The following is a 14,317-nucleotide window of genomic DNA, read 5'->3' as shown; positions in this document are numbered from 1 at the left end:
CCTGTCTTACTGCTAGGTAAGATGGATGTTGCCCTCCCCCAGCACCAACAGCTATATGATTTGCTGCAAGTTGGGTTATCTTGAGGAGGCAGAGTAGCAAGACCTGTCTCCCCACAGCCACTCATTACCCCAGGGGGTAAGGGGTCAGGAGTTAATACGAAGCCAGGATGTGTTCAAATGCTGGTGGGCCATGACTCCCTACCTTTAGGGCTTCCTGCTGCTCCGAGAGCCTCCACAGTTCAAGGTATCTGGTTCACATGGGTGGCCAGGAGGAGGCACTGCAGAAGTCTTGATAATGGAGAGGCTATGAGATGGCAAGGGAGTCTTATGCACAGCTTCTCCCTTTTCTCACCAGCTGCAAGCATGAAGGCATGCAAAGCACTTATTTATATGTAAAATATATATATATATATATATATATATATATATATATATATATATATATATATATATATATATATATATATATATATATATATAAAATTTCGTAGACACTCGAAGGCTTATTCATTACAACGAACAACACAAGGGCGAAGCGGATGCCATACGAATGGGCGAAACAAACAAGCTGGGACGAGACCCAAAAAAATAGAATAACATTACAAGGACTCGAACGGATCCCACACAAAAAAATATGGTCAAGAGCACAAGACAGTTGCAAAAAACAGAAGTGCCCTATGACTCAAAGTGTAGAGGTCATCATGTGACAGAGTGACACCACGTGTTAGACTAACAGGAGCAAAAAAGAAATCGAGTGCAAAACAACAAGCAGTTCTAATCTGTCGCAATAAAGCTCACAGTGAATCAGTTTGGAAACAAGAAAGGAGCACGGGTGGCAGGTAGAAAAAGTTAGAAGTGATAAATACAGAGCTAAAAATGTGCTGGAATATAGAAAAGTCCTAATGTGGATATCTTTCCAACTATAAGAAATAACTGAATGATAAACAGCAAGGGCGTCACCGGATGAGCTCCATATCGAAAATAAAAGGATGCTCAGTGATGGAGAATGTGGATTAGGATTCGGAGGAGCATCCAATAACTATGTTCATATCGGTATAACAGTTTGTAGCATTTTAGTGCACCATCGAGATGGAACATAGTGGACAGGAATTAGAAATGGAAGACAGTAAAATGGGAGTGCTATTCTGGAACATAGTTGGGATTAGGAAGAAAATTAAGATTTTCATGAACTGGTAATGAAACAAGATGATTATCAAAATCTAACTAAAATTTCAGTATTATATATTTTTTACAATGTAACTAGAATTCAGCACATGGTCATGATTCTGGCTATTTGCAACACCTAAAGTTCTCATATAAAGATTTTCAAGATGATTCTATGGCTGAAATCTGTTGCAGCCTCCTCTCTCGCTCAAAATTTTCGTGCTCCCGAGCAGCAGTCAGACGAGCAAGAACAGATGCTGGAGCCAGGCTTATCTAAACATGAAAATAAAACATTTATCAAAAGATAATAAACAGCTTTAAAGTGTATATCATGTTTAGTGATTCATCACATGTCGTATCAGCATAATGTATTATTAATAATTTATACTTTAATTAATAGTTTATTTCAGCTACACTATTATGTTTTTCCATACAGTTGTTTGTATGGCCTTCTCCTCCATCGCCTGGCACACGACTAGTAGAATATTTGTTAACAAGATCCACAATCATTTCATTTCCTCTCTTACTCTGACAACTTGGACATAATCCCAATTGTACAGAATACATAGCATCTTTTTTGGCTAGATCGAGCCTTTGACGTTCCTTAGAAATGGAACAAAAGAACAAATATGATCAGTGGACATGTTATCGTAACACGAAAAAATATGCCAAAAGCATTAAAAATCATAATCACAAGATAAAGAAGAAATATATACCTTTCCATTCTCTCTCATTTGCATGAGTGCTGCAGTCTGTGACTTGATTAATGATAATCTTGCCTGCTGAGCCTGCTGCATTGCCTGCAACTCTTGCTGGATAGCTTCAGCTTCTTCGACTTTTCTAGATGCAGATATCTGTTCTTGAAGAACAACTTCTCGATCCAACTCCATCTTTATGAGCGTCATCATTAGTAGTTTTATTTTACAAAATTGACCATCGACAATGAAGAGTATTTCAGTATTTCTTGTACTTAAAAGATGTACATACTTATAAAATGTAAGTCACCTTAACAAATTACTTACCTTAACTTCTCTTGTTCAAGTTGGTAAGAAAGTTTTCTGATCTGTCCTCGTTTTCTCTCACTTCTTGTTCTCGACGTTGAATAGCTACAAGTTTTCCTTTAAGCGACGGTGCTCATTCTTTAAGAAGGTGGACTCTGCATCTGGATTACCTTGATTCTTACGAAAGGAAAGAAAATATAAATAAACAGGCAAAAGGGTCTATTAAATTTTATATACTGTTTCTGCTCAAATTGTATTCACGTACACACTGTATTTTCTCACAAACACAACAAAATATCACCTATAAATGTGAATATACATATATATGTATGTGTATAACATATATAACAAGAGTTTTAAAGTATAAATGCATATATGAATGTATATATGTATATACATACAATATATGTACGTATGCATGTATGTACATTGTAGTATGCTTGTATGTACATATGTGTGTGTGTGATTGTGTGTGTCTTATATTTATATATATATATATATATATTATATATATATATATATTAATATATATATATATATATATATATATATATATATATATTCATAATATTCTTTATATTATATACATATAGTGCTTATATATATGCATGATGTAATTATATCTATAAAATATAAAATATATATATATAAATATATACATAATATATATATATATATATACAATATATAAGCATATAAAGATAACAATAAAGATAACATATAAAGAAAATAAAACAGAATACATAGAACATAGACAATATAAAAATAGATATAAAGATATAAAAAATATAAAAAGAAAAAAAACATAAGAAAATAAATATATATAGAATAAAATAGATAAAAACAAAAACAATAAACATATAATAAAAAACAATAATAATAATAGAAAATATCATATAAATAAAATATATATAATATATATAGATATATATATAAAAAAGTATAGAAACACATATTTATTAATAAGAAAGTAATTAAATATAGAAAATAGAATAAATATATGATAGATATATAAATTATATAATAAAAACATAGTATATATAAAAATAATAAAATTAGTTTATAATAATAATATAAAAATAGATTAAAAAAGATAAATAAATATATAGAATAGACTATATATATAACAGATATATAGAAGATAATAAACACACACACACACACAAATATATATATATATATAATATAAAATATATATATATATAAAAAATAAAAATATTAATTATATAATAAAAATAAAATATTAATAAATATATAATAATTAATATAAATATAATATATAATAATAAAAATATATTAATTATTATTACAAATAATATAATATAAATAATATAATTATAATATAAGTATATAATTATAATATTGTTACTGTTTTTAAAAAAGGAATAAAGGTGTATATATACACTAACACAACAGCTAATATAATATTTTAATATATATATATATATTTTATATATTATATATAAATATATATAATTATTATATGAAAAATATATAAGATAGTAAGTATATTGAAATATATAATATATATAATTTTAAATTTTATAATATATACTATATATATATAATATATATAATATATTTATATATATATTAATATATATATATATATAATAACATATAATATACATATAATATAAATATAGATATATAATATTATATATATAATATAAATATATTAATATTATATAATATATATTAATATATATATAATAATATAAAATTTATATATATATTTTATTATATATATATAATTTTAAAATGTATATATATAATATATATATAATATATATATAATAATATAATATGTAAAATATATAAAATAATATTTAAAAATATAATATTTTGTATGTATATTAAATTTTAGATTTTAATATATATATATATTATATAATATATTAATATATATATAATATTATTATATAATTTTATATATATATATATATCATCATCATCATCAAGGGGCTAACGCCGACGGGGGCGCATGGCCGCATCCAGCCTTCGTTTTAAAGCCACGAGGATCCCTCGAGGCGAGTCAGGCAGGCACACGGCCCATCTCAAATTTCCCTTTCGGACAGGTCTCGTCGAGCTGCCCACCAACCCATGATCTCCTAGGACGTCCCACAGGTCTCCTCCACCCGGGGTTTGTCTCGAAGAGACAAAAACTTGATGGGCAGGGTCGTCCATAGGGAGGTGAGTAGGTGGCCATATACCCTGGTGATCCCGGTTTATGCAAGTAACAGGCCCTATGCCAGTCTCACGGGAAAACCCCCGGGTTTGGGACACATGGTCTGCCAACTGTACCCCATGATCCGGTGAAGGGACTTGTTAAAAAAGGGCCCATCAAGGCGAGACTCCAAGGCACGGATAGCGTCCAGGTTTCGTTCCATAGCCCAAAAACTATAAAGGGCCCTTTGAAGACACACAGTTTGGTCCTTCTGCATAGGTCCCGACAATCCCCAAATGCTTCTTGTTGTTTGAGTTCATGGCCCCGTTGCCAGACCAATCCGCTACTGACTTCTTGGTCTGACAACCAGAGATATGGACTACGCTACCAAGTATGTAAAACTTCTGTAACTTCAACGTCCTCGCCGCAAGCATGGATCGACTGAAAGGTTCCCTAACAGGCCCCCAAAGTCCTGAATTTTGGGTCTTGGCCCAGGAGACCTCTAGGCCTAGGGGCTTCGGCCTTCATTGTGAAGCTCAAGAGCCACCACAATGGACTCCAAGGACTCAGATAGGATGGCAAATCACCCCCCCCGGCCCCAAAAGTCAAGGTCTGAGAATTAATTTTGGCTAGTTTTGCTCCGCACTGACTTTGGCTAGTAGCTCTGCCCATTATCAGTCCATACAAGTGTTGAAAAGTGTTGGTGAAAGGACACAGCCTTGCCTCACCCCTGAATAACGGGGAAGAAGTTGACATACCCCACCACACTTACAGCACTTTCAGTACCGTATAGAGGCTTGTTTTCGGGCCCAATAATCGGTGTTGGAATTTCCCCCTGAGCCTCAGGATCTCCCTTAGCGATTCCCGATGCACCGAGTCAAACGCCTTCTTGAGGTCGATGTAGGCTGCAAGCAACCCACGACCGAACTCACGACGGCGTTCCACAATTACTTGAAGCGCTAGTATACAGTCTATTGTGGACTTGCCAGGTGTAAATCCAAACTGCTCGGTCTCTGATGCCTCAGTAGGTGGTGCGGACCCGTTTCAGAAGAATTGGGCGAGAACCTTGCCTGGTATGCTGAGCAGTGTAATGCCACGGTAGTTGCTACAATCCCAACGATCCCCTTTCCCCTTCCAGAGAGGGATAACCACGCCCCTCAGCAGGTCAGGGGGAATGGTACCAGACTGCCAAATGGCAGTCAGGACTGTATGCAGGCCCGAGCCATAGGTTCACCCCAAGCCTTTAGCAGTCAGCAGGGATATCACATATGCCTGCAGCTTTCCCACTCTTCAGCTTAGAAATCGCCAGCCTAACCTCTGTTAGGGTAGGAGGTTCCTCGTGATGGGTGGGACCGGCAAGGAAACTGCGACATCGCTTGCATCCAAGTAAACTGTTGGAGGGTCCACCTGGTACAACTGTTCAAAAATACTCAGCCCAACGTTCACGAACCCCAACATGATCTGAGATGATCCGTCCATCCGTAATCGGACCCCAGTCATCTGTGAGGAGGCTTAGGGTTCAGTTTTCTCAGGGCTTGGTAGGCAGGCAAAGGTCATTTACCAAGAAATGGCCCTTTGACCTCCTCAGCAAGAATCCTGATGGACGTTCCTTGTCCATTCTCAGCCCGTGTCCGAGCCCTACACACCATGGAACGACGCAAGACTTGATTCCCATTCAGCTGAGCCTTGGACACGCTTCAGTGGCCTCTAATGTCTCCAGGGAGATGGTATTCTGCCTGTCCTTGGGCGTACGCCAATATTATATATATATATATATATATATATATATATATATTTTATATCTATATATAATATATATATATTTTATAATATAAAAATATATATATATATAATAATATTTATTGATATAATATATACAGATAGATAGAAAATATATATAGAAGATATATAGATAGATAGGTAATAATGAGAGATAGAGAATATAGATATAATAGATGATAGATAAGATATAATATATATATAGAATATATTTACCAATTAGCTGTTATTCTAAATATCTATCCAGTATATATTAAACTTAGAAAATACATAGTAAATATAGAAGGGGTATAGATATATATTATAAGATATAGAAGATAGATATATATATTATATATATATATATATATGATGAGAGATAGATAAAGATAGGAGGGTATAGTATAGAGAGTATAATAATAATAATATATATAGTATTGTTATAAATAGATATAGATATATAGAAGATATAAGATATAATAGATAATCATATATAAATTATAGAATAGATAGATATATAAAATTAAATATAAATACTAGAAGAAGATATATAGAGAGAGGAGATAGAGATTAGATTGATATATAATGAGATATTTTGTATTATATATTGTATAGATTATATAAAATTAAATTTATAGATATATATATATAAAGATATATAAAATAGATAGAGAGATATAGATAATAGATGAAAAGATATATTAGTATATATAGAAGAGAAAAAGTAGAGATATATATAGAAATATATATAAATATAATAATATATATTATAGATCTAATATATATTATATAATATATATATAAAATATATAGGATAGATATAGAAAGATATAGATAAGATAATATAATATATAAATATATATATATAATATATATATAAGTATATATAATATGATATAATAGATATATAGAATATAATATAATATATATTTTTATATAATATATATATATATATATATATTATTATATATTTTATAATATATATATATATATATATATATAATATATATAAAATAATATATATAATTTATAAATATTATATATATTTTAGATAATATATATATATATATATATATATAAAATATATATATAATAATATATATTGGTACGCCCAAGGACAGGCAGAATAAATTCCTGGAGACATTAGAGGCCACTGAAGCGTGTCGCAAGCTCAGCTGAAAGGAATCAATCTTGGTCGTTCCATGGTGTGTAGGGCTCGGCACTGCGAGAATGGACAAGAACAGTCCATCAGGATTCTTGCTGAGGAGTCGAAGGCCATTTTGGTAAATGACCTTGCCTGCCTACCAAGCCCTGAGAAAACTGAACCTAAGCCCTCCTCACAGATGACTGCAGTCGATTAGCGGATGGACGGATCATCTCAGATCATGTTGGGGTTCGTGAACGTTGGGCTGAGTATTTTTGAACAGTTGTACCAGGTGGACCTCCAACAGTTAGCTTGGATGCAAGCGATGTCGCAGTGCCTGTGCCGTCCCACCCATCAGCGAGGAACCTCCTACCCTAACAGAGGTTAGGCTGGCGATTCTAAGCTGAAGAGTGGGAAAGCTGCAGGCATATGTGATATCCTGCTGAACTGCTAAAGGCTGGGGGTGAACTATGGCTCGGGGCCTGCATACAGTCCTGACTGCCATTTGGCAGTCTGGTACCATTCCCCCTGACCTGCTGAGGGGCGTGGTTATCCCTCTCTGGAAGGGGAAAGGGGATCGTTGGGATTGTAGCAACTACCGTGGCATTACACTGCTCAGCATACCAGGCAAGGTTCTCGCCCACATTCTTCTGAAACGGATCCGCAACCACCTACTGAGGCATCAGAGACCGGAGCAGTTTGGATTTACACCTGGCAAGTCCACAATAGACTGTATACTAGCGCTTCAAGTAATTGTGGAACGCCGTCGTGAGTTCGGTCGTGGGTTGCTTGCAGCCTACATCGACCTCAAGAAGGCGTTTGACTCGGTGCATCGGGAATCGCTAAGGGAGATCCTGAGGCTCAGGGGAATTCCAACACAGATTATTGGCCTGATAGCAAGCCTCTATACTGGTACTGAAAGTGCTGTAAAGTGTGGTGGGGGTATGTCAAACTTCTTCCCTGTTAATTCAGGGGTGAGGCAAGGCTGTGTCCTTGCACCAACACTTTTCAACACTTGTATGGACTGGATAATGGGCAGAGCTACTAGCCAAAGTCAGTGCGGAGCAACACTAGGCAATATTAAGTTCTCAGACCTTGACTTTGCCGATGATGTTGCCATCCTATCTGAGTCCTTGGAGTCACTTGTGGTGGCTCTTGATGCATTCAGCAATGAGGCGAAGCCCCTAGGCCTAGAGGTCTCCTGGACCAAGACCAAGATTCAGGACTTTGGGGGCCTGTTAGGGGAACCCTTTCAGTCGATCCATGCTTGCGGCGAGGACGTTGAAGTTACAGAAAGTTTTACATACCTTGGTAGCGTAGTCCATATCTCTGGGTTGTCAGACCAAGAAGTCAGTAGACGGATTGGTCTGGCAACAGGAGCCATGAACTCAATCAACAATAGCATTTGGAGATGTCGGTACCTATGCAGAAGGACCAAGCTGTGTGTCTTCAAGGCCTTGATAGTTTTGGTCTATGGAAGCGAAACCTGGACGCTATCCAGTGCCTTGGAGTCTCGCCTTGATGCCTTTTGTAACAAGTCCCTTCACCGGATCATGGGGTACAGTTGGCAGGACCATGTGTCCAACCGGCGGTTACACCGTGAGACTGGCATAGGACCTGTTACTTGCATAATCCGGGATCACCAGGCTATATGGCCACCTAGCTCACCTCCCTATGGACGACCCTGCCCATCAAGTTGTGTCTCTTCGAGACAACCCTGGGTGGAGGAGACCTGTGGGACGTCCTAGGAGATCATGGCTTGGGCAGCTCGACGAGACCTGTCGCGAGGAATTAGAGATGGGCCGTGTGCCTGCCTGGACTCGCCTCGAGGGATCCTCGTGGCTTTAAGCGAAGGCTGGATGCGGCCATGCGCCCCCGTCGGCGTTAGCCCCTTGATGATGATGATGATATATATATATATATATATATATATATATATATATTATATAAATATATATAATATATAATATACATTATTATATGATAATATTTTATATAATATATATATATATAATATATAATATATAAATTGGGAATATATAATTTTAATATATATATAATATATATAATATTTTATAAATATAGTAAAGTATATAAATAAAATAGATAAAGATAATTATAGATATTATATATATATAAAATTATAAAATTTTATATTATACAATATAATATATAATATATATATATAATATATATATTTTAATATATATATTTATATTATTTTATAATATATATTATATATCTTAATATAATTTTATATATATATTATATATATATATATATATATATTAATATATATATACACACATATATATTTTGTATAGATATTATATGGGGCTGTCAGTGTTCAGAATGTATATAACACCTTTCGCCTAGCCTGCCTTGTTGTTGCAAGAGAGACGAGGCGCCGACGTAACAATATTATATTTTATAACATTATACATTATATTAAAATTTTATTAATATTAATTATATTATATAATTATATTATATTAAAATATAAATGATAAATAAATTTAATAAATTTTTATAATATAATTTTATATAATTATATTTATAAATAATTATATAATTTATTTAATTTAATAGTAAAATTCATATATTATTTATAATTTTATTTTAGGAATATGATATTATAATATATTAATATATATTATTTAATGGATATATTTAAATGATATTTTTTTTGTATATATATATAATATATTATATATATATATATTTTATATTTATAAATAGATATAGTATATTAATATTATATTAATATATAGATATAATAAATATATTAGTATTATATATATGATAATTATTTAAAATTAGTAATGTATATTATATTTTTAGAATATAATAATATATATTAATTTTATATTAAATTTTAAAATATTAATTTAAAATTTATTTTATAAAATAAATATTATAGATATATATATATATAGATATATATATTATATATAATAAATATAGATATGTATCATATATATATATATTACATTATATATATATTAGATATTTTTATTTTTATAATATTTTTTGAAGATGTTATATATAATATATATTTTATATATTTTATTATATATATATATATATTATATATGTTATATGATGTTAAATATTTTATATATATAATATATATATTATATGTATATATTTTTATAATATGTTATATTTATGTAAATGTGTTATAATAATATATATATATATATATATATAATATATATATATATATATGTATCTAATATAATTTTATATATATTGTGTATATATATATATATATATATATTATATATTTTGTAAGTTATATATACATGCATAATATAAGCACTATAGTATATATATATAAAAGAATATATAGAATATATATATAAAATATTTATATATAATATATATATATATTAAAATTTTATATATATATATATATATATATATATATATAACTTCATGTGTGTGTGTGTGTGTGTGTGTACAAATAAATAAATATATATATATAATATATATATATATATATATATATATATATATATATATATATATATATATATATAAATATAAAGACACACACACACACACACACACATATGTACATACATGCATACGTACATATATGTATGTATATACATATATACATTCATATATGCATTTATACTTTAAAACTCTTGTTATATATGTTATACACATACATATATATGTATATTCACATTTATAGGTGATATGTTTGTTGTGTTTGTGAGAAAATACAGTGTGTACGTGAATACAAATTGAGCAGAAACAGTATATAAAATTTAATAGACCCTTTTGCCTGTTTATTTTATATTTTCTTTCCTTTCGGTAAGAATCAAGGTAATCCAGATGCAGAGTCCACCTTCTTAAAGAATGAGCACCGTCGCTTAAAGGAAAAACTTGTAGCTATTCAACGTCGAGAACAAGAAGTGAGAGAAAACGAGGACAGATCAGAAAAACTTTCTTACCAACTTGAACAAGAGAAAGTTAAGGTAAGTAATTTGTTAAGGTGACTTACATTTTATAAGTATGTACATCTTTTAAGTACAAGAAATACTGAAATACTCTTCATTGTCGATGGTCAATTTTGTAAAATAAAACTACTAATGATGACGCTCATAAAGATGGAGTTGGATCGAGAAGTTGTTCTTCAAGAACAGATATCTGCATCTAGAAAAGTCGAAGAAGCTGAAGCTATCCAGCAAGAGTTGCAGGCAATGCAGCAGGCTCAGCAGGCAAGATTATCATTAATCAAGTCACAGACTGCAGCACTTCATGCAAATGAAGAGAGAATGGAAAAGGTATATAATTTCTTCTTTATCTTGTGATTATGATTTTTAATGCTTTTGGCATATTTTTTCGTGTTACGATAACATGTCCACTGATCATATTTGTTCTTTTGTTCCATTTCTAAGGAACGTCAAAGGCTCGATCTAGCCAAAAAAGATGCTATGTATTCTGTACAATTGGGATTATGTCCAAGTTGTCAGAGTAAGAGAGGAAATGAAATGATTGTGGATCTTGTTAACAAATATTCTACTAGTCGTGTGCCAGGCGATGGAGGAGAAGGCCATACAAACAACTGTATGGAAAAACATAATAGTGTAAGCTGGAAAATAAACTATTAATTAAAGTATAAATTATTAAATAATAACATTATGCTGATACGACATGTGATGAATCACTAAACATGATATACACTTTAAAGCTGTTTATTATCTTTTGATAAATGTTTTATTTTCATGTTTAGATAAGCCTGGCTCCAGCATCTGTTCTTGCTCGTCTGACTGCTGCTCGGGAGCACGAAAATTTTGAGCGAGAGAGGAGGCTGCAACAGATTTCAGCCATAGAATCATCTTGAAAATCTTTATATGAGACACTTTAGGTGTTGCAAATAGCCAGAATCATGACCATGTGCTGAATTCTAGTTACATTGTAAAAAATATATAATACTGAAATTTTAGTTAGATTTTGATAATCATCTTGTTTCATTACCAGTTCATGAAAATCTTAATTTTCTTCCTAATCCCAACTATGTTCCAGAATAGCACTCCCATTTTACTGTCTTCCATTTCTAATTCCTGTCCACTATGTTCCATCTCGATGGTGCACTAAAATGCTACAAACTGTTATACCGATATGAACATAGTTATTGGATGCTCCTCTGAATCCTAATCCACATTCTCCATCACTGAGCATCCTTTTATTTTCGATATGGAGCTCATCCGGTGACGCCCTTGCTGTTTATCATTCAGTTATTCTTATAGTTGGAAAGATATCCACATTTGGACTTTTCTATATTCCAGCACATTTTAGTCTGTATTTATCACTTCTAACTTTTCTACCTGCCACCCGTGCTCCTTTCTTGTTTCCAAACTGATTCACTGTGAGCTTTATTGCGACAGATTAGAACTGCTTGTTGTTTTGCACTCGATTTCTTTTTTGCTCCTGTTAGTCTAACACGTGGTGTCACTCTGTCACATGATGACCTCTACACTTTGAGTCATAGGGCACTTCTGTTTTTTGCAACTGTCTTGTGCTCTTGACCATATTTTTTTGTGTGGGATCCGTTCGAGTCCTTGTAATGTTATTCTATTTTTTTGGGTCTCGTCCCAGCTTGTTTGTTTCGCCCATTCGTATGGCATCCGCTTCGCCCTTGTGTTGTTCGTTGTAATGAATAAGCCTTCGAGTGTCTACGAAATTTTATATATATATATATATATATATATATATATATTATATATATATATATATATATATATATATATATATATATATATATATATATTTTACATATAAATAAGTGCTTTGCATGCCTTCATGCTTGCAGCTGGTGAGAAAAGGCAGCAGCTGTGCACAAGTCTCACCTGCCATCTCATAGCCTCTCCATTATCAAGACTTCTGCAGTGCCTCCTCCTGGCCACCCATGTGAACCAGATACCTTGAACTGTGGAGGCTCTCGGAGCAGCAGGAAGCCCTAAAGGTAGGGAGTCATGGCCCACCAGCATTTGAACACATCCTGGCTTCGTATTAACTCCTGACCCCTTACCCCCTGGGGTAATGAGTGGCTGTGGGGAGACAGGTCTTGCTACTCTGCCTCCTCAAGATAACCCAACTTGCAGCAAATCATATAGCTGTTGGTGCTGGGGGGAGGGCAAACATCCATCTTACCTAGCAAGTAAGACAGGCTGTGGGCCCCACTGGGTTGGCGACCGCTGGGACTCGGTCTGGGGGCAGGGGTTACCTGTCTGCATCCTGGCGGCCGCCAACCTGGCATGAGCCTTGTGGGGCAAATCTCACAGGACCCCCACAGGTAGAATATGGGGCCTGCAGCCAACCAGCCCTCACTATATGGGGCAGCATCGGTGGGGGGTGGCAGAGGTCCACCTGGAGTAACTGCCCGAGGTTAATCCTCTGGAGGGCTGTCAGGGTGGGTGCTTGGAATGTCTTTGCAACAGAATAATCGGTTACCACTACTGTCAAGGGAGCTGAAATAGCTGAGAGTTGAGGTGGCTGCTCTCTCGGAGGTGAGAAAACCTGGCAGCAGCACGATTAGTGTGGGTGGCTACACTCACTACTGGTTGGGCTGCAGCAATGGCCACCATCTTCAGGGAGTTGTCATAGACCATCTCCAGCAGACTTCAAGCCTCGGGAGTAAAGGTAACTCCAGTCAGTGAGCATATAATGATATTGAGACTGAAGCTTATATTTGGTTTCATGTCTCTTATTGCCGTGTATGCTTCAATGTTTATTGACTTGATGCGAAAGAGATGTTTTACACCAAACTACCATCTGTGACAGACAGCTGTCCTTGGTGAGATATTTGTATTGTTCTGGGTGACTTCTGGCTGCGACCCCGTGCTGGCTATAAGATGTCTGTCAGTACTCGTGGCTCAGGAACTGATGCTGGCAGTGAGAACCAGGACTTTGCCAGGTCCCAGAAATTGAAGATTTCTGGCTCTTGCTATCATCATTCTGACCTGCAAGCATTGGACTTGGTACAGCAATATGGATAATATGTCCAAGGAAATCAACCACATCCTCGTTAGCACTCGCTGGAGGATCCTCCAGAACTGCAGGGTGTAT

General features: G+C 33.7%; 1 protein-coding gene across 1 annotated transcript in view; it reads right to left on the bottom strand.

Annotated features, from left to right (window-relative positions):
• Window positions 1-2,212: 2,212 nt before the first annotated feature.
• Window positions 2,213-14,317, bottom strand: part of LOC119574352 (golgin subfamily A member 4-like) — a gene marked incomplete in the record, with an annotated part of 119,056 nt that continues 106,951 nt past the window's right edge. The window contains 1 exon segment of the mRNA XM_037921555.1: window positions 2,213-2,342. Within this exon segment, the coding sequence (XP_037777483.1) occupies window positions 2,271-2,342 (72 nt within the window).

This window comes from Penaeus monodon, chromosome 6 (genome assembly GCF_015228065.2).
Source record: "Penaeus monodon isolate SGIC_2016 chromosome 6, NSTDA_Pmon_1, whole genome shotgun sequence".
NCBI classification, from domain to species: domain Eukaryota; kingdom Metazoa; phylum Arthropoda; class Malacostraca; order Decapoda; family Penaeidae; genus Penaeus; species Penaeus monodon.
The sequence above is the reverse complement of the archived record's forward strand: the minus strand, read 5'-3'. Positions and strand labels throughout refer to the sequence as shown.